The sequence below is a fragment of the Petromyzon marinus genome, chromosome 65 (genome assembly GCF_048934315.1).
Source record: "Petromyzon marinus isolate PM22_M1 ecotype Great Lakes invasive population chromosome 65, UKy_Petmar_22M1.pri1.0, whole genome shotgun sequence".
Lineage (NCBI taxonomy): Eukaryota > Metazoa > Chordata > Hyperoartia > Petromyzontiformes > Petromyzontidae > Petromyzon > Petromyzon marinus.
The window spans coordinates 8,616,516-8,638,696 of NC_133731.1; the positions used below are offsets into that span (position 1 = coordinate 8,616,516).

At 49.6% G+C, this 22,181-nt stretch overlaps 2 protein-coding genes across 2 annotated transcripts in view; one reads left to right on the forward strand and one right to left on the reverse strand.

Moving 5' to 3' along the window:
• Nucleotides 1–22,181, forward strand: part of LOC116956392 (polypeptide N-acetylgalactosaminyltransferase 18-like) — a 91,479-nt gene that overhangs the window by 53,321 nt on the left and 15,977 nt on the right. The window lies entirely within an intron of this gene.
• LOC116956398 (polypeptide N-acetylgalactosaminyltransferase 18-like) lies at nucleotides 1,603–21,924 on the reverse strand. Its single transcript, XM_076054358.1, has 11 exons — nucleotides 21,690–21,924; nucleotides 16,523–16,757; nucleotides 12,023–12,189; nucleotides 11,664–11,850; nucleotides 10,535–10,732; nucleotides 9,839–9,953; nucleotides 8,880–9,065; nucleotides 8,089–8,226; nucleotides 4,676–4,771; nucleotides 3,928–4,119; nucleotides 1,603–3,095 (listed from the first exon to the last, which is right to left on the reverse strand). Exons 1-11 carry the CDS (start codon nucleotides 21,922–21,924, stop codon nucleotides 2,940–2,942), a joined length of 1,905 nt encoding a protein of 634 aa, XP_075910473.1. The 3' UTR covers nucleotides 1,603–2,939.

The window sequence follows — 22,181 nt, forward strand, 5'->3', positions numbered from 1 at the left end:
GAGGTACGAGTCCTTGGGCTGCATCGCCATCACCCTGCCGCCCTCTTTCCCCCCACGCTTACCTCTCTCTCTCATCTCACTCACCTCTCCCCAACAGCGGTCTGATCTGTCTTTGTCATCTGGCACCGTTACATCGTCCGTACGCTTGACCGCCAATCCTGACCCTAACCGCTAACCCTGACCGCCAACCCTGACCCAACCACCAACCCTGACCCTAACCACCAACCCTGACCGCCAACCCTGACCCTAACCACCAACCCTGACGACCAACCCTGACCCTAACCACCAACCCTGACCGCCAACCCTGACCCTAACCACCAACCCTGACCCTAACCACCAACCCTGACCACCAACCCTGACCGCCAACCTTGACCCTAATCACCAACCCTGACCGCCAACCCTGACCCTAACCACCAACCCTGACCGCCGCCAACCCTGACCCTAACCACCAACCCTGACCGCCAACCCTGACCCTAACCGCTAACCCTGAGCGGTACACCCCCCCCCCCCCCCCAGACTGTATCTCTTGTAAATCCAAGCGGGGTTTGAGCCTGTGGATCGTTGCCGGTCTGGGTGACTGCACCACCGCCTCCGTGCTCAGTGGCGCGCGTGTCGGAGGCGATGACACCACACAGGCCTCTGCTTAGCGGACAGCGAAGGGCTGCAAGTGAAACAAAACATCCATTGTTGCGCTGCGCACTCCTACGCTACAGTTTGGTTCATATCGAACCGCCTAAACCAATAGTGTAAGTCGTGTAACTCGCATAACGAGCTGGGGGGGGGGGGTGCCTTGCCCCCCCTCCCCTCTCCCCTCCCTGGTGGCCAAAGCTACGATGTGGATTAGGGCGATAGGAGCCGCCGTGCAATATAATATATATCATAGTCTATATATAATATATCATAGTCTATATATAATATATATCATAGTCTATATATAATATAATATATATCATAGTCTATATATGATATATCATAGTCTATATATAATATATCATAGTCTATATATAATATATCATAGTCTATATATATTTATATATCATAGTCTATATATATTTATATATCATAGTCTATATATCATAGTATATATAATATATCATAGTATATATAATGTATGTCATAGTCTATATATAATAGATATCATAGTCTATATATAATATATCATAGTCTATATATATAATACATATATATCATAGTCTCTGGGGTGCGACCGTGCGAAGAGACAAATCAAATATCATGGCCCCCACTTAAACCGATTGCGCACCCCTCCGCAGCTCACAATGTAGCCACTGCGCGCGCCGATCTCCAGCCCCAAACGCTGTCGTCTCGCACTCCTCACACAAGGGGCAATCTCGTGTGGGCGGTAGCCGCCCCCTCGTGGCTGCACACTGCAATTACCAAATCTTGGTCGTGGGAGCAGTCTGTTGTTGTTCTCCTATAACGCGGTATTCGTTGCGTTCCTGAAGAACACCGCGTCGTAGAAAAAAAAATCGTGTTATTATAAATAATTTTGGAGGGTAAAGCACAGTCCGCGATAATGCGTGAGATGCGTGCACAGCCGCTACGGCCGCTTATGCCTTGCGCTGCGACGCAGCTCCGTTCAACTCGATCGCGTTATATCCAATTTGCAATCCGCGTTATAACAACAAATGTGTTCCCTATCCAATTCATGTCATGAAAACCGCACGCGGCGTTCTAGGAGAACCAGACTGCACTTGCTTTTTCCACCACTTTGGGCTTCTGACGGTGAACGTTCCCCGAGCAAAGCGTGAAGAAGGGGTTGAGAATGGCTTCGGTCAGTCTTCATGTCTGTCTCTCTGTCCGTCTTACCCGGACATCCTGGGGGAAGGAGCTTCTGTAGCTCGTGGGATTCCTCCTGCAGTTTAACTCAAGAGTCTGATTCTGATGTCGGTGTAACGGAGCGGTGTCACGATAATGCTCTCGCAATGATGTGAGCAACTCGTTCATTGGCTGACCACCTGGATACATAGTGAACTGCAGAGCTTGGGAAACTGTTGGTAGTGCCGGCTCATCACGTGGCCGCTGCTGCTGCTGCCTTTCTGCTCCTCGTCTGTGATTCCCCCTCGTGCCTCCGAGTCGTCCTCTCTCTACGAGAGTGACGAGCGGGTATCAATGTCGTGGCAGCGCACTGTTACAAGTTGGCATCATTGTTCCTGGACTTCTGTGCAAAAAGAGCTTCGTAGCTCATCGGATTCCTCCTGCAGTTTAAAGTCATTCTGATTATTAAGGTCCACGGTTGGGAGGACATTTACACGATTCTGGCAACTACCTGATGATGCCCACACCAACCACCAGCGAAGCCCACATCCACGTTGTCACGCGCGTGTGTGTGTCCTTCCCCCGCACCTCTGATGAGCACGGTTGGCTACGCACGGTGCTTTTGTTTTAGTATAGTTTATTATTAATTGATTACGCTTGCTTTCCCAGAAGAGCTTCACCAAGTTCCAACGCTCTCAATAACAGCCACCTCGCTCGATTAAAGAGTCAGAATATATACATTAAAAAAATCAGAATCTGAACATTTATACTCGAGGAATCTGATGAGCTATAAAGCTTATTTTCCCAGATGTCCAGTAGGGGCACGGGGTCAGAACGTTCGAAAAACAATACAAAAACTCGATAGGAGTGCAAAGGTAAACAAATCCCTAAAAAATACAAATGAAACTAGACGATTTTTATTTTACCCAGTAAAGCCCACCGAGCTATAAGCGTCTTTTAAAGAAATGACCCGGTCACAAATGATAGCTCAACCAAGTCTCGGCTTATGATCATCATCATCATCGCGTGGACGTTTCTAGCGGGAACCAACTACTCTAAACGCGTGACGTCATTTCTTAATGTCGAGGGAAAAACCGGAGGACCTGCAGAGACATGAAATCCACTCTTCCCATTACCGCTGGGCCCGAGATGCCACCGCTGGTTTATTCGGTGCCCGCTTTTGCCACGCGCCCAACCTCCCCGAGGTGCCAGCGCTGGCGGGAGCAGCGGCGCACCACCAGCCTCAGCCCCTGCTCATCGTCGGTGCTCTCCGTCACCTCCAGGCAGTTACCGCTCTCCGTGTTCCGAATCTCTCCGTCCTGCGGGTGCCGTCGGTGGGTGCGTGGATGGGCGGGTGGGTGGGTGGGTAGGTGCATGGATGGGTGAGTGGGTAGGTGGATAGGACGGTGGGTACGTGGATTGGCGGGTGAGTGGGTAAGTGGATAGGTCGGTGGGTGCGTGGATGGGCGGGTGAGTGGGTGGGTGGATAGGTCGGTGGATGGGTGGGTGGGCAGATGGATGGGTGGGTCAGTTGGTTGACGGGTGGTTAGGGGATAAAAAAAGGAAAAATCATGCTTACGCGTGGGTTATGTGACACTTTCCACTGAGGTGAGTTTGTCCTGGGAAGTACGGCACTTAATGCATTATGTATACGTCTCGTTTACCCAGGAAAGCCTCACTGAGTCTCAACACGTTTTCTTAGCAGGGTCTTCCTAACCTGCTGGTCATTTCTCAGCATTGGGGATGTGGTTTTGGCCAATAGCAGTTCCACTGTGGGTGTGGGTTTAGCTATGGGAGGTGGAGATCATATACACTTCACATACACACACTAACAAAGACCCCCTTTATAGCCTTAACAGACTGGGACAAGAGCTGTTAGCGAGCACCTATGAAGGCCGGCACGGTACACGAGGGGGTGAGTGGCCAGCACCACGCTCGACCGTCTTTGTCTCCCCAGTGGCGATGTTTTACACATTGCACCAGGTACTCATTTGAGGCCGAATCGACCAAAGGGAGGCCCAGTACTAGTTCACATAAGCGTCACTGATGTTCGCCGTGAGCGGGAATCGAACTTGGGTTTCCGGGTTTGTAGCGCAGAGCGGTAACCGCTACACCAGCACTCCCCAGCACCACCACCACCAGCACCGTCACCTGAGTGAATTTCCAGTGCATCCTGCGTCTCTGCTGCAGAGCGAGCGAGCAGGCGATGAGGGCCGGGCCACCGCTCTCCCTCCCCTCCTCCACCTCCTCCTCCACCTCCACCAGGCAGCGTCTCTTCGGCCTCCACAAGTCCAGGCTCCAGTCTCCAATGAGCAGCTCGGACGCGGCCGTTAGGCAGACGCGCTGCGCCGCACGCGGCACATTCACCGTCGTATCGTCGTCGTAAGATGTCAACCAAACGATCTTTCATTTGACCAAATGATAGCTCAAGGAAGTGGCTTGTCGTCATCGTGTGGACATTTACAGCAGCAGCCACATACTCTAAACGCGCGGTGATGTTGATTCTAAATGTAGAGGGGGAAACCGGAGGACCCGGAGAAAAATCCACGCGACCACAAGGAGAGACAGACACGCAGACTCCAAATATACACCAGGCGTCAGGGTCGAACCCACGACCTCCTGCATACCACGTGAGGTAGTTAACATCTCCTAGCCACCGTGACTCGGGACATCTATCGTGAGATCCATCGTGAGATCTATTGTGAGATTTAAGATGAGCATTATCGTGAGATGTGAGAGCTATCGTGGGATCTATCATGAGACCTATCTTGAGATCTATTGTGGGAGAGCTTTCGTGACCCCCTCCTCTCCATCCCGTTAGAGACAGATGCAGAGGGTGAACCCGGCGCATTTCCTGTCAGGCCGAGTTGGCGAACGCTCTGCCCACCCAGAGCCTCACCTGCGTGGAGTAAATGTGGCACGGGTAGAGGATGGGCCGCTTCTTCTCGGGAGAGCCTTGGTCCAAACACAGATCTTCTCTCACTTCGTTTTTCATCTGCCGAGGAAAGCGGAGGTGAAGGTGGACGGCGCAGAGGTGGTGCTCACGGTAACTGGCAGTGAGTAGCCTCCGGGCTCGATTCCCGACTCGGGCGCAACTTTATGCCTGGAGTTCTCCCCCCGTTCTGCAGTGAGTCGGTGGGTGAATGTGTGAGTATGTGAGCGAGTGGCTGGGTGAGTGAGCGAGGGTCGTGAAGTACGCTACTGGGTAGTCGGAGGTGGTCGCCCTCCAGCAACAACGGAGGGCGGTAGAGCGACGCTCACAACAACGAGAGGAGCGCTGGGCGACTAGAACACGGCAAGTTGGCACAGTAGGGGGCACAGGTGGTGCATCTTCCGATAATCTCAGTTAGTCAACCCATGGCACCTGCTGGGTCTGTCCCGTGACCTGCCAGCGGGCATTTGAGATTTCACGTGGCCTTTAAGTGCACCTAGCCTGGCACAAGCGCCGTGATGATGTCACCGCGACTTAGTGGCGAATGGCGCTTTGTTGTTGTGGTATCGTGTTGGTGGTGTTGCTCGTGGTGTCATATTGGTGGTATTGTGTTAGCGGTGTCATGTTGGTAGTATCATGTTGGTGGTGTTGTGTTGGCGGTGTTGTATTAGCGGTTTCATGTTGGTGGTGTTGTGTTGGTGGTGTCGCATTGGTGGCGTTGTGTAGCTGGAGTCGCGGTCCACTGTGATGAACGTTATTGTAGTAAAACCGCACAGCTTTGATGAGACTCAGTGACGACTTTCAGAGACGTGCAGGGCCATATTAAAGTTCTTGTTGGCCCTAGGCACTTATGTTTTGTAGGCCTTAAGTAATAACTTTACACAGTTGGTACTGCTGCTGCCCCATGTCACGACTGTGTCACTACTGCCGCTGTCACTCCGAATGTTTCACGCCTACATCGTCCAACCGCTGGACAGACGTCGTTACTGCTGACACGTTCATCATTTAGTCTGTGCCCTCATTCGATGGGAGCGCGACATGTGCCGCAGAAAATCAAATTTAATTAGAAATTATTTGGAAAAAAAAGGTAAGCGTAAAAATGTAATAAGCGAAATTTTCTTCAAATATTTCTTACTGTTATTATCATATCGGAAGACGTAGATTTACAAGGACGCCGTTCATTTTCATCGATGACAAACTCAATGTTCTGACGGAACGACTGCATGACGAGCGTCATGTTGCCTTACTTTGTTTAAGCTTAAACATTTGTTTGACTGTTGTTTTTAGGTGTATTTAGGTGTAATATGCCTCACGACGAGTCAACGACTTGTTACAAATGCAAAGAAATTGCAAAGAGCAGCCAACAAATTAATCGGCAAAAATAATGCAAAAAAATGTAATTTGCTCTTTTTTTTCTAAAATACTCAATTTGTCAAAATTGCTGCATGGAAAAATAAGGTGCCATATGGATACTATTTTAGGCTAAATTAGAAAAAAAATTTAGCGCCTCATTGCATTTTTCCTTTCTTAGTAGTCTGTCTTATATTCCTGTTTGGTCAAGCTGTGCAGGGAATGTTATTTGCTTCTTGCTTTGTGTATTTATTATTTAAATTCATTTACTCATATGTAATTTCTTACACGGAAATTTTGCGATATTTTTAAGAATTTAGTACGGTTTTTATTTTTTTAAATGTTTTTATTTTTATTTTAAATAATCCAACCCTCCCCACTCTTCAAATATGTCAGATGGATATAAAAGAAAGCATCAGTCAGGACACGAGAAGAAGAATCAACAATACACAAGGATGAAGCATTGAATGAGATCAAGGGATCTTTTCTGAAGTTCATGAACAAGGATGTGAAGAGTGAGAGTGCAAAACCTCCAATGGATTCATCGCTATTAATGATAAAGCTGGATCATGATAATAATGAACCTCATGAAAATGTTGTTCTTGAAGCAGACGATCATTCGTATATAGAGGGTAGATCAAGTGAAGAATAGGCTCATGCCCCTTTGGAACAAGATGATGTGGTGGAAACAAAATCAGACTCCAAAGCTAACATCATATGCTGCCTTTACGAGTTGGCTTGCCAGTAATCCTGCACTCTGGACAGAAGTCACTGCAGATTTTGAGACTTCAAAAAAGGCGAAATGCACGTGCCAGATTGAATGATCGATTCAGTTTCCTTGTAGATGGATCACTGTTCACAGAGGAAATTGTTGTGCGGGTTAATGCATTGGTTGCCGCATATCCAGCAGATCTTGAAAAATCATCCACTGATTAATTGCTGTTGTTACTGAACTTGTATGCAGAGAAAACAACAGTGGCAGATTTGCTCAAATCTGAAATATCTGACAAGCTGATCAGCAGCTTTCCGAATGTTTACATTTCTCTCAGGATGTATCTTGCCATCTTGGGAATAAATTGTGAATTGGGAGCGTTCTTTTTCGAAGATAAATCTGATAAAAAAAAAAAACACTGCCTCCGATCAACCATAGGACAACAACACGTGCCTTCCCTTGCACTACTTTCTATTGAGAATGAGATTGTGCGAAAAACACCATTTGAAAAAACTTTATTAGCTAATTTTGCAATGAACAAAAATCTTGAAAAGTTCACCTCCGGTGTTAATTTTTCTCACCTTATGAGAATAGGTTTTCCCCTGTTTTCTGGCAACAAAACAGGTGTTAAGATGTTAAAACACCAAACTGAAACCTTTTACAAGGAATCATGTTTGCATTAACCACAATGCTTGTGGTCAGAATGCAACCAATAAACGTACTCTGATAATATATGCATCGTCTTTGAAACTGATTGGTCCACACCAGAGACAGCTTTCTTTTGAGCCTAGTCTCAAAACGATGTTAGACCAGACGCCATTTTCTTGCTGTGGTTGTTCCACCTGATGAAGTTTGCTTGTGTTGCGATCGAAACGTCGTGATTTGTTTTATTTTATTTCTGCCCACGTGACTTTACCGAAAGAACCAAAGAGTACATGATTCCTTGTAAAAGGTTTCAGTTTGGTGTTTTAACATCTTAACATCTCTTTTGTTGCCAGAAAAATGGGGAAAACCTATTATCATATTTTGGTACTCGCAAAAGAGGTCCCATGATGTAGATTCTCTCACCTTATAAAAAAAAGACTGACTTGACTGCCTCTCTATATACACTGTGCCATTACTTGCTATATGTAATTATATTTATTCAAGAAGATATCTTTGGCACATTATTTATCATACAAACAAAAAAGAACATGGTCAGTTTTTTTTCTTCCGTAGGCCCTTTAGTTTTCGTAGGCCCAAGGCACAGTGCCTCCTGGATAAGAGGTCCTGGCAGTACGACGTACTGGATACTCACTATGCTGTACTGGATACTAACCACACCGTACTGCACGATGTCATCGTGCCGTGGCAGTGAGGGCAGCACGTTCTCCAGGTACCACGCGAAGCTCTTGCAGTTGAGCCGCTTGCGCAGAGCCACGCGCTCCGAGATGTCGCCGATGTCGATCCCGGAGCCCTGCGCGGTGACACCAATGACACGAGAGTTGCACACCCAGTGAATGGGCCAACGTTGAATGAACGTTGGGCCAACGTTGGGCCAACGATGCGCCAACGTTGGGACAACGTTCGAGAAAACGTTGGGACAACGTTGCACGAACGTTGGACCGACGTTCCATGTTCACTGGGAAGTAATCAGGATGGTGAGACACTCCGAGATGTCTCCGATGTCTATCCTGAAGTCCTGTGCGGCACTACAACGAGACAAGAGTTGTACACACAGTGAATGGGCCAACGTTGCACGAACTTTGAGCCAACGTTCGACCACCGTTGGGCCAACGTTGAACCAATGCTCGGCCAAGGTTCCATGTTCACTGGGAAGTAATCGGGCCGTGACGCTAGGGCCCAGCGGTGGCGCATTCGCCGCTTGTAGTTGCCGAGGTTCGACTCCGGCAGGTCGCCCTGGTTAACACTGCCGCCGTGACCCTCACTAGGACAAGCGGATTGAGAAACGAACGAATATCTACATCAGGTCAACATGAATATGCATCTCGTCTACATGCATATGCATCACGGTAACGTGAATATGCATCATGTCAACGTAAATATGCATCACGGTAAAACGAATATGCATTGCGTCCACATTAATACGCATGCGCGTGCTGCGCGTACGTTCATGGGCACGTTCCAGGCCATGTAGACGTTCCTCTTGAAGTCGTCCATCCAGATCTCGGCCACGCGCAGCGCATTCCTGCGCATGTGGACGCTCAGGTCCGGGGCGTACGGCTTGAAGTAGCGCTCGATGTGAGCCAAGCGTGAGCAGGGCAGCACCTCCACGCTACCCCCGCACTGCCACACCTGGATACACGGGGGTGGGGGGGGGTAGGGCGTCGTGACCAATAGCCCAGCCGCTGTGATTGTCCACTAGCAACAGGGTAGCCAGATGCACTTATTTGTGTTGAACTTGTTGTTTTCATTTTCCCGCACCTTCGATTATCACGGTTGCGAAAGAAGTTCAACATACATACAACACAAGACAAAGATCCCCGTATTGCCGTTGAAGACTTTTGTGGCAAGTGCTGTTAGCGAGCTCATATGAAGGCTGGCACGGCACCGCGTTTATCTCCCCAACGGCGAAGTTTACACACCACACCAGGACTCATTTAAGGCTGAGTCGACCTAGGGGAGGCCAGGGCCAGTTCAGATAATTGTCACTGGTGTTGGCCGTGAGCGGTAATCGAATGCGGGTCACCGGTTCCGTAGCACAGCGTGATAACCACTACACCACCGCTCCCACAACATATATACATCATACATGCACATTCTTCGGTACAGTGCACAGTCAACGGTACTAATCGGAGGTGCGGGGGAAGGACACCAAACTAAAACACAAACAGGAGTTCTAAAGAAATTAGTCTGTCAATCTAGATGATGCAAAAGTGCATAGCTCCAGTGGCTTCCGAATATCGGAAGAGCGTTCCCGACGGCCGCAGAAGCGCGTGACGAGATGGCCGTCATTGTTCGATGGCCAGCCAAAACCCTTTACTGCTACTCGCTAGTGACAGCACTTGCCCCAACAATCTGTTAAGGCTACACGGGGGATCTTTGTCTTTGTTTCTGTGCGTCCTCACCCTAAGGCCCAGCTCCACGTTCTCCCCTCCGTACACCTGCATGCCTTCATCCAGAAACCCGATCTCCTCCAGGTAGCTCTTGCTGGCCGCCATGCAGCCCATCACAATCGGGCTCCTATACCCAAACAAACAACACAACAGACAAAGATCCCTCCCACGTATAGCCTTGAACAGACTGCTGGGGGAAGTGCTGTTATAGTGAGTAGCAGTACCTATGAAGGCCGGCAGCCGCACACACTAACATATGCAATCGCATCCTTTCTGGGATCGCGCTGCTGCTGCTGTCCTAGAATCTCTGACGCGCTCACGGTCTCGAACATTTAACGCTGTAGGGGGCGCTCTGCCTTAGAAAAAATGGCAGCCACTTACAGCTCCGTAGTAGTGGCGTCTTTGCATTATAATTTTAATGAAAATAATTAATTAAGCTAATTAAATTAAAAGAAAACGTGCAACACGAATTGAATGCATTTTCATAAAAAAATATCAAAACGTTAATCCGCGTAAAAAAACAAATCTCATCATGATGGCTGTCAAGGGGGCCCCCCAAATCGTAGCTTTAGCCACCACCTGATGGTCCGTCACCTCCGCGTGAGGCTCACCTAATGGTCTGTCACTGCCACATGAGCCTAACCTGATGCTCCATCACTGCCGCTTGAGGCTCACCTGATGGGTCCGTCACCGCCGCGTGAGGCTCACCTGATGGGGGCGGTGGGGTCCCCCTTGCTCACCCAGTCGGCGGGCGGCTTGAGGTAGGCGCACCACAGCTCCCAGTTGAAGGCCTGGGCGTTGGCGGTGTAGTGCTGCACGCGTAGTGAATCGTAGTGCGTGTTGTCGAATACCGGCGACAGCAGTAGGCGCCGGTTGGCCGCGAGGCGACCCAGAATCGGCTCGGCCCTGACGCGGTAATGGCAGCAGCAGCGAGTAGAGATGCGTTACAATTCATTCATTCGTCATGCGTAGTCGGCGAAGGACCGTTGCACCAAACGTGCGATCTCTTACGGCAGCATTCGATTCGCTATGAGCGGTAATTAAATTGTACGAATTGTACGGTTGTTTTTTTGTTATATGACAACAAAATAAAGCCCGACATACCACGCCCGAAAAGTTCTGGTAACAGGGTAGCATTAAAAAATCCGGGGACATCCATTCCGGCCACAAATAATAGCTCAACGAAGTGGCTTATCACACGCTGATGTTTAGCGGCAGCCAAATACTCTAAACGCGCGACGGCCATTTTAAATGTGGAGAGAAAAAAACTGGAAGAAAAGTCCACGTGAGTACGGGGAGAGAGAGAAAGAGACATGGGGGGCGTCAGATTCGGAATTGAAACCACGACCTCCTGTTCACACGGAGAGGTAGTTAACATTTCCTTGCCACCGTGGCGCCCCCTCTGGATGGGTCGAATTCGGCAGCCAACGGCGACCTCCTAGTCGGCTGCCTGGCACGCGGTCGGGGGGAAGTGCGCACGGTGTTGGTAACGTCACAGCTGTCTGCGTGATGACGTCATCACGCATTCCACAGCCCTTGAGCCGGGTGCGTCGCGCTGTGACGTCATCACGCCTCCTCTACCCCCAACCTCACCCAACCCACCCACCCAATCTCCCACCCTTCAGCATGACCCAGTGCTGGCTATAGCGATTGATGAAACTCGCGGTGCAAAGCGTCACGGCACAGCGGACTCACCAGCCGGAGAGAGTTTGGGACTCACCAGCCGAAGAGAGTTTGGATCTTACCAGCCGAAAGAGAGTTTGGATCTTACCAGCCGGAGAAAGTTTGGGGTTCACCAGCTGGAGAGAGTTTGGGACTCAGCGACTTTGGGACTCACCATCCGACGGGGAACTCCACGTGGGCGTCCATGACGGCCACCACGGGCCCTGAAGCCGCCCGGATGCCGGTGACGCGCGACGCGCTGAGGCCCCTGCGGGCTGCGTGCCGGACGAGGCGGATGGACACGTGCTCGTACCTGCGCTGTAGCTGGGTGATGTTTTCCCTGAAGCCCTCCTGCAGGTCGGCTTGATGGACGAGACGCAGAGACAAATACGGAACCCTCTGGTCATTATCACCAACGAGGCATAATGCATACGATAACTCGGTGGGCTTTACCTGCTACAATGAAATCTTTAGCATGTATAAAGGTTTTGGAGTAGGAGGTTGATGAGGAGGTGGCAACCCCGCAGCTCTCACCGTAGTCGCTGCAGTCGTCGACGAGGATGATCTCCTTGAGGAGGTGGTGCGGCGTGTTGCGCACGGCGGAGGTGACGGCGCGCAGCAGGATGGAGACGGCCTCGTTGTAGAAGATCAGCACCAGGCTCAGGGCCGGCAGCTCCGACGGGTACCGCTTGGAGCTGCAGCTGCAGGGGGGGGGGGGGCGGGAGAGGGGAAGCGACCCACGTGGTGAAGTATGGGCAGCACCACGCCCGGCCGACTTTGTCTACACAGTGGCGACGTGTCCACACTCCACCAGGTCCTCATTTGAGGTTGAGCCTACCTAGGTGGGGGGAGGCCCATGACGGCTTGAGATGATCGTCACCGCTATTGGTGTTGGCCGTGAGTGGGAATCGAACTCGGGTCATAACCGGGGTTCGTAGCGCGGCGCGCTGACTGCCGCTACACTTTTGCTTTCCGCCACGCACTTGCTCACACAATCTCCCACCATCACAAACATTTCTACAGAACATGCAAACTCCACACAGAGATGCGCCCGAGTCTAAAATAAACAATGTTTTTATATTTTAGTGGGTAAGGCCCACTGAGCTATGTAGCGCTTTTTCAGAAGCGACCTGGCCATAAATGATAACTCAACAAAGTGGCTCATCACGTGGACATTTATAGCAACTAAATACTCTGAACGCATGACGTTGATTCTAAATGTGGAGGGAAACAACCGGAGAACCCGGAGAAAAATCCACGCGACCACAGGGAGAGAGACACGCAAACTCCAAATATACAGCAGCAGGCGTCATGGTCGGAATCGAACCCACGACCTCCTGCATACAAGGCGAGGTAGTTAACATCTCCGAGCCACCGCAGACTCGAACTCAGACGCTTCTCGCTGTGGGGCGCGAGCGTCACCGTTGCGTCCCCCACCCACCACCAGCAGCAGCGCTGCAGTGCTGGCTGAGCAAACAGCGAAGTGAACCCTTGACTCACACTCGGGGCCTCCGTCTGGAATGGCTCTCGCCAGACCCTTGAGCTCTTCTCATTGGCGGTGTGAGTGTGTCTGGAGGACTGAGGGTGAACAAACTTTGTATATATTCTGGGAAAGAGACCCGCAGACTACATGTGCTCGTACGTACGATGAACCTCTTCGGCACCGTAGGTAGCCAATCGTGCTAAATCGGAGGTGCGGTGGAAGGACAACAAACTAAACACAAACAGCAGTTTGAAAGAAATTAGTTTTCAATATAGATGAGTTAAAATGCATAGCTCCCATTCGCTTCCTAATATCGGAGGGAAGAGCGTTCCAGACGGCCGCATCAGTCTCCCTCGAGCCGCATGCGGCCCTCAGCCATCGGTGGACATTCCACATTACTGTGAACTGGAGGCGAGTCCCAATCCATAGGACCACCGCCGTTGACTTCCCTGGGTTAATGTTACATCTCGCGGCGGATAGGAGATGTTAACTACCTCGCCTGCTACACAGGAGGTCGTGGGCTCAATCCCAACCCTGACGCCTGCTGTATATTCCGAGTTTGCGTGCCTCTCTCTATTCCCGTGGTCGCGTGGATTTTTCTCCTGGTTCTCCGTTTTTTTCCCCTCCACATCTCGACGCCACACGTTTTGATTGTTTTAGCTGCTACACATTTCCACACGGTGATGATGACAAGCCACGTCGTTGAGCTATCATTCGTGTTCGCCAGGTCGCTACTGAGAAAGAGCTACAAAACTCAGTAGTGTGCCCTTACCTGGAGTTCTAATTGTATCCGCCACGGGGCGAGGGATTACGTTGATGGGGCTGATTCACCCCGCCCCTCCCCCCAGCCCTCCCCGCCCCTCCCCCACCCCTCCCTCAACCAGGACTTGACCTCGCGACCTTCTCCGATTGCCGCCGAGTCGCCACTCGGCCCGCCTGCAGGGGTCGAGGGGTTCGCCCGTGCTCCCGAGCGCCCTTCGGCGTAGCCGCCACTTCACAGGCGGCGTTCGCTTTCCACAGACTTTGAAATTAAAGTTAACAACTATTTTTCTTATTCTTAGTTTTTTCGGTAAAGTCACGTTGAAGAGAAACAACAAAATAACAAAATATATATAAAACAATAATAAATTCTCACGACGTTTCGACCATAACTCAAACGGTCATCATCATGAGTTATGGTCGAAACGTCGTGAGAATTTATTATTGTTTTATATATATTTTGTTATTTTGTTGTTTCTCTTCAACGTGACTTTACCGAAAAAACTAAGAATATGAATTACTGCAGTCACGAAAGCTTTAAATCAAAACTATTTTTCTATTATTTTATTTGTCCACCAGGTAAGGCCCCACTGAGCTAATTGGTGTTTGCGTGTTTCTCTCTCTCTCCCCGTCTTCGCGTGGAATTTTCTCTGGGTCCTGCTCCGGTTTGTCCCCTCCGCATCTGGAATCAACGCCACGCGTTCTGAGTGTTTCAGCTGCTCTCAATGTGCACGTGATAAGCCACTGCTTCGTCGAGCTATCAATTGTGATAGCCAGGTCGCTTCTGAAAAGAGCTAAGTAGCTCAGTGGGCCTTACTTGGTATAAAGCGAAGTTTGTTGTTTAGTTTACAAGCGGCCTACGCTTTCCAACACGCGGCCCCCTTTCCACGGAATATATTTTTTATTTATTTACACGTTTTCTATTAACTCACTGTCTGTTGTCGTATCCTCAAATCTTGTAACTCTATTTAAACGCACTTCCCAATGTGGTATCGAATGCACACTTGGTATACTTATGTCATTCTGATGACAATACTATATTCTATCATAAAAAAATAAACATTTTAAATAATCTTTTTAATATGTTATGTTTCGCCTTGGGTATAATTGTCCACGCTCAACTGACGTTGGCTGTAATTGGCCACGGTCCATTACGTTATGGCAAGCCTCGGGGCCACTTCCTGTTGTTGTTGGCTTGCACCACATTGTGATTTTTGCACAGCGTTTTAATACGTTTTTTTTTGTGTGGAATATTTGCTGGTTTATTCAAGGATGTTTCTGTTGCGCGTCGTCGCTTTGGGATGTTCTGTATTCATATTTTGTTTGTTGCGGTTGCACCCGACTTAAGAGCCGCATGGCTCACAGGGCTATACCTAAATAAATGAAACTTGAAACTTCCTGGAGTCGTGGAGTTCTTCCATTACTAGTAGGGCACATTTAATTAAAGCGTGTTTTAAAAAAAAGTTTTTTTTAAAGATTACTTATTTTGTATTTGACCAGGTAGGGCCCACTGAGCTCTTTCGTTATCTTTGACGACCTCCTGTGCACCAGGCGAGGCAGTTGACATCTCGACACCACCCACGGCACACAATGCGCGGTTCGCGACGCCGACGTGACGCTCCAGAGGGTGACGTCACGCGCGGCGATGGCATCGGGATGACGACGATGATGGCGATGACGACGATGATAGTGGCGATGATGATGATGGTGATGACGACGATGATAGTGGCGATGATGATGATGGCGATGATGACGATGATGGCGATGACGACGATGATAGTGGCGATGATGATGATGGCGATGACGACGAGGATAGTGGCGATGACGATGATGATAGTGGCGATGATGATGGTGGTGATGATGACGATGATGGTGATGATGACGATGATGGTGGTTGTGATGGTGGTGACGATCATGGCGATGATGGTGGTGGTGATGACGATGATGACGCTGATGGTGGTGACGATGATGGTGATGTTGGTGGTTATGATGGTGGTGACGATGATGATGACGATGATGGTGATGATGACGGTGGCGGTGGTGGTGATGATGACGATGATGATGACAATGATGGTGGTTGTGATTGTGGTGACGATCATGGCGATGATGGTGGTGGTGATGACGATGGTGGTGGTGGTGGTGATGATGATGGTGGTGATGATGACGATGATGGTGGTGATGACGATGATAACGATGATGGTGGTGATGACGATGATAACGATGATGGTGGCGATGATGATGACGACGACGACGATGGTGGTGGTGATGATGATGATCGTGGTGATGGTGATGATAACGATGATGACGATGATGGTGGTTGTGATGGTGGTGACGATGACGACTATGATGGTGGCGATGATGACGATGGTGGTGGTTGTAATGGTGGTGACGATCATGGCGATGATGACGATAGTGGTGACGATGATGACGGTGATTACGATGATGGCGAGGATGAGCGAGTGTGACTCCGAGTAGCATACTCGGGAGGGTGGTTGATGATGACGATGATGATGATGGGAGTGATGATAATGGTGGTGATGATGATAGTGGCCGTTATGATGACGATGATTACAATGATGATGATGACGATGACGCTGATGCTGGTGATGCCGATGGTGGTGGTGATGGTGAGTGTGACTGTGGGTGGTGTACCCGGGGCGGTTCATGATAATGATGGTAGTGATGATGAAGACGATGATGATGGTGATGATGGCGATGATGGTGGTGATGAATGATGACGGTGGTGGTGGTGGTGGTGACGCTGAGCGAGAGTGTGACTCCGAGTGGCGTACCCGGGAGGGCGGTTGTCGGGCACGTCGCGGTCGAGGGGCAGCCGGTCGCTCAGGTAGGCGTTGTAGCCGTAGGTGAGGAAGCGGGCGCACGCCGCGCGCTTCTGCCACGCCGGGAGCCCCTTGCCCCACTCCTTGAAGAGGATCTCGGCTGGCTTGTCCACCAGCTCGTTCCCAGGGCACACGGCGCCCGCGGCCTCCACTGTTCCGCCTGCCTCCGAATTGTTCCTGGCTGTTGCTGTCGTTGTTGGAATTTGTAAAAAGACAAATACGTAAAACGCGCGCGCGTGCACACACAGGTTCGGCTAATGCCCCGTGAAGATTAGACTATAAAAAAAAACCTATAATCTGTTTTTATTTTACCAGGTAAGGGCCCACTAAGTTGTGTAGCTGTTTTTTTTTTCAGAAGGGATCTGGCGATCACAAATTATAACTCAAGGAGGTGGCTTATCATCATCGAATGGAAATTTACAGCAGCAGCAAATTACTCTAAACGCGCGATGTCGATTCCAAATGTGGAGGGAAAATCGGAAGACCCGGAGAAAAATTCACTCGACCACGGGGGAAGAGAGGGAGACACGGAAACTCTAAATACGCAGCAGCAGGCATCGTCAAGGTCGGGATCGTAGGCACGACTTCCTGCATAGCAGGCGAGGTAGTGAACATCTCCTAGCGGTGACGCTGTCGCTGTCTGACGAGACAGCAGCCTGGGTTCGATTCCCGAACTGGGGCATCTTCTGCAGAGTGAGTGACTCACTGTTGAGTTTGTATGATCTGACCCTTGTCTGTAAAGTGAGTGAGTATGAGTGTGGGTAAGTAAGTGCGAATACTGTATGCTCTGCCGCTCTTCTGCCTGGGTTTCCTCCATATTCTCCGATTTCCCCCTCCCACAGCTAAACCCACACCTGCAGTGGAACTGCTATTGGGCAAAACCACATCCTCGATGCTGAAAAATTCCCGGAAAATTACTTTAGAACCAGAAAATGTATTCATACTGAATGAATCTGATGAGCTATACAGATATTGTTCGCAAATGTCCAGTCGGAGTGGGTCAGAACGTTACAACAACAAAGAGTAAAACACAAGGCAGGAGTGCAAGTTATATCAAAGGTAACCAAATCACTAAAAAATACAATAATACAACTAAACAATTTTATTTTAGCAGGTAAAGCCCATGGAGCTATGGACTTATTTCTCAGAAGCGACCCGCCCATCACAAATGAAAGCTCAACGAAGTGGCTCTTCATGTGGAAATTTATAGCAGCCAAATCATCTAAATAATCTAAACGCATATTTCCACGCGACCACGGTGAGAGAGAAACTCCAAATATACCGCTGGCATCAGGGTCGCGATCAAACCTACGACCTCCTGTGTACCAGGCGAGGGAGTTAACATCTTATAGCCACCGTGGCGATTTGGATCACACAGCAGCAGCATCATTGCTCCGGGCGCGACAAACCTGGCAGGTCCCTCCTGAACAACGAGAGACTTGAAACTCTCCTGGGAGCGCAATCATCATGCGGATTCTTACACAATGCGGATGCTAAGACGTAGCAACACAATTGTGACTGAATTGGTAATGGGAGAGATGGATCATAGCAGCCCGGTCTTCGAGTTCAACAAAACTTGAAACTCGATCTTCGTTCGTATTGTGTTCATCGTTATGTAAATGACAGTGGCCGCTTCTGTTCCTTTGTCGGGACGCTTTGTTTCCTCCCACACAGCTTGGGGGACGCGACCTGGGCTTGGCTGTGTTCACTCCAGTGCTGTCCTCTGGACAGTCCGGTCCTTTCGCCTGGTGGGGGCCACTTGTGTTGTGACTTTGCCGAATTTAACCAAAGAGTATGGATCCTTGCAGTCACGAAAGCTTCAAATCTAGAATCTGTATTTTGATTTAGCATGCTGATCTTAAAGGTGCATTGAAAAATGTGATACTCCGACTGATGCTTCTGTTGTTGTGGAGTAACTCATGCAGCCAGATATGGCTCTAGGATTTGGTGTTGCATGTTATTTATGTAGTTTATTGTAAAAAAAAATATCGGTCACAATCCCTATGATCACTGTTACGTTGCAATTCTGGCTTTATTTTTTGGTGATTTTCGAAAACGTTTTTTGGTTTGGACATGTTTGTTTTGTTGTAGTACGGAGTTAGACTGATGGCTTAAATCTAAGTTTTCTTGTGGTTGTTGTTGTTTGACTTGCATCCCACTGGGATTTTTTGCACACAGCGTTGGTGTACGGTGCTTTTTTCAGGAATATTTTGCTGTTTTTTTCATGGATTTTCTATTTGCACAGTCACATAGTCACTTTAAGATGTTTTCTTGTTTTTTTTTTTGTTGTGGTTGCACCCGATTCAAGAGCCGAATGGCTCACAGGGCTATACCAAAATAAATAAACTGCAAAACTGCAAACTGCAAAACTGAGTGAGTTTTTCGGTTTTCGAACCACCGTCTTGATATGAGGTCGCATTCAAAGGCTGTGCAAAATCCACAGGGTAATTGTAAATGGGCAGACTACGTCACCCTCAGACTCTCTGAGGGACCAGTATACTACTCAGCTACACCCATAACAGTGACATTAGAGACCCACCAGAATCACATAGGGGCCAATATACTAATACACGGAGCCACAGACTCACAATGCCACAGACTCCTTTAGAGCCCCACAGACTCACGCAGAGACGTGGGGCTTTCCATCTAAGGGCGCCGCGGTGGCTAGGCGATGTTAACTACCTCGCCTGGTGTGCAGGAGTCGTGGGTTCGATCCCGACTCCTGACGCCTGCTGCTGCTGTCTATTTGTAGTTTGCGTCTCTCATCATCATCACGGTGGCTAGGAGATGTTAACTACCTCGCCTGGTATGCAGGAGTCGTGGGTTCGATCCAGACCCTGACGCCTGCTGCTGCTCTGTATTTGTAGTTTGGGTGTCTCTCTCTCTCCCCGCAGTCGCATGGATTTGTCCCGAAGTCCTCCGGGTTTCCCCACCACATTTAGAATCAACATCACACGTTTAGAGTATTTGGGCTGCTATACATTCCCATGTTATGATGACAAACCACTTCGTTAAACTGCCATTTATGATGGCCAGGTCGCTTCTGAAAAAGAGCTACACAGCTCAGTGGGGCCTTACCTGGTAAAATATTTTAAAGTTGAGGTTTTGTTTAAATATCACCAGTGTCTGCCCAGTGCCGTGCGACGCAGTCGCTTTTAGAAGCTCTAATACATGAATCCGTTCTGGTCAAGAACAGAGCAAACACAACGCTGGGTTTATTGACTCAAGCCCAGAACATTGGGCAGCGGTGTCAAGTTCCCGGATACAATTTGAACTTTGTCAAATCCACTCGTAAACCCCGTGTCGTCGCACCCACGTTTGAGTCAGTGCACTCCGTGCACTCGGTGAAACCTATCACTCACCCACTCACCCACTCACTCACTCACCCACTAACTCACCCACTTGGTCTATCAACCACTCTTCCACTTAACCACTCACCCACTCAATCACCCACTCGGTCTACCACTCACTCACCCTCTCACTCACTCATCCACTGGGTATTTTAATCACTCATCCACTCACTCACCCACTCACTCAGCCATTCGGTCTACCAATCACTCACTCACCCACTCACTCATCCACTCGGTCTTTCAAACACTCACCCACTCACTCACTCACCCACCCACTCATTCAGCTATTCGCCCACGCACTAACCCACTCACCCACTTATTCACTCACCCACTCGGTCTACCACTCACTCACTCATCTACTCACTCACTTAACCACTGGGTCTTTCAATTACTCATCCACTCACCCACTCACTCAGCCACTGGATCTTTCAATCACTCACCCACTCACTCACGCACTCACCCACTCGGTCTACGAATCACTCACCCACTCACTCACCCACTGGGTCTTTCAATTACTCATCCACTCAACCACTCACTCCGTGTACCAATCACTCACCCACTCACTCAGCAACTGGATCTTTCAATCACTCACCCACTCACTCACCCACTGGATCTTTCAATCACTCACTCACTGACCCACTCGGGCTACCAACCACTCGCCCACTTACTCAACGACTCACCCACTCACTCACCCACTCGGTTTACCAACCACTCGCCCACTCGGGCTATTCACTTTCGGCTACGTGCACATGTTAAAATACAAGCATGGCGATATGTTAACTGCCTGGCCTGGTATGTAGGAGCGTGCGGGTTCGATCCCGACCCTGGCGCTTGCTGCATATTTGGAATTTGCATCTCTTTCTCTCTCTCTCCTCGTGCTCGCGTGCATTTTTCTCCGGGTCCTCCGGTTTTTCCCACTACATTTAGAACCAAAATGACACGTTTAGAGTATTTGGGCTGCTATACATTTCCACGTGATGATGATGATAGTTCAGTGGGACCTTGCCTGGTGAAATAAAAACAGTGTAAGAAGAGTTAAGCAAAACAACTTGTGCCGATATCGACCTTCTGGATTTCATCAGCAGAGCAGGGCTTGTTAAATAAATGCTGCCGGGTTATATCAACGCATCCGAATACTGTAAAAAGTCAGCAGTTCGTGGCATTTTTTAAGTATCGAAACGTCCGTCAGCAACAACGTACTGAAGATGTATTTAGAATCCGTGTGTGTTTAATGCCATTCCACTTGCGACACGGTTCAGAAAGACCCCGATCACTGAACTAAAAAATGTGGAACACAACATGAAAAGTGAGCAAAGACTGTGGAACAATATCGAAACAATAAATGAAAAGTGTCGCAAATAAGCACGGATAAGTGCATGCTTGGAATTAAAATCGTATGCACGTATGTTGAACTTCTATCGCACCGTACATAGCCAACTGTGATAATCGGAGGTTCATTGAGAGACACGCATGGAGTAGGGCAGTGACTATTCTCAGTCTTGTTTTGGTTACTACTGTACTACCCCCTGCCTGACCCAACGTGGTCCCGAGAAATATACGAATAATGAGCATCAGTATTGTAACCACTTGTCCATCCTTTGAGGTACATCTAAACGAGCTAGTAACGTCCATCTGTGAATTCACCATGGCTGCTATGGTTGATGATGGTGGCGGCTCGGTGGGGGGGGGGGGGGGGGCGGGGGCTTTCATCTAGCAGTGGATTTTATCACGGCTTACAACAACCAGCACGACTGTCAAAGTCCCCGTACCTCGCACGAGCGACTCCAAAAGCCGTTCGATGTTGCCGAGTCGTCTGTCGTCCACCCCACGCCCCGCGTCTCGCCCCTCTCCCAAGGCGGACGCCGCCGATTCCCTCCCGCGCGGCCGAACGCGCCCAGCGTCGCGGCCGCACCGCAGGAGCCACCACGCGTTGGCGCAGCAGAGGGCCGTGAGGGCGAGCGCGCACGCGACCCCCTGCCCGCGTGCCGGTGTCAGCAGGGCCATGGCCGGCGTGGGTGCCTGTGGGAGTGCCTCTGGGGGGTACGCGCTCGCCGGCGTGAGTTGTACCGGGGCACGTGCGGTCTACGAGGGGTTGTTATGTGCGGGTCCGTTCAGCGGTGATCGATATTTGAGAGGTCGCTCCAAAATTGAGATTGGCAGGTGTCAAGAACTTCCCGCTGTTCTTCGCGCACTCAACTCGGCCATCCATAGATTTTTGTTTTGTTTGTTTTGATTTCAAAGGCCTTTTTTTTTTACATGAC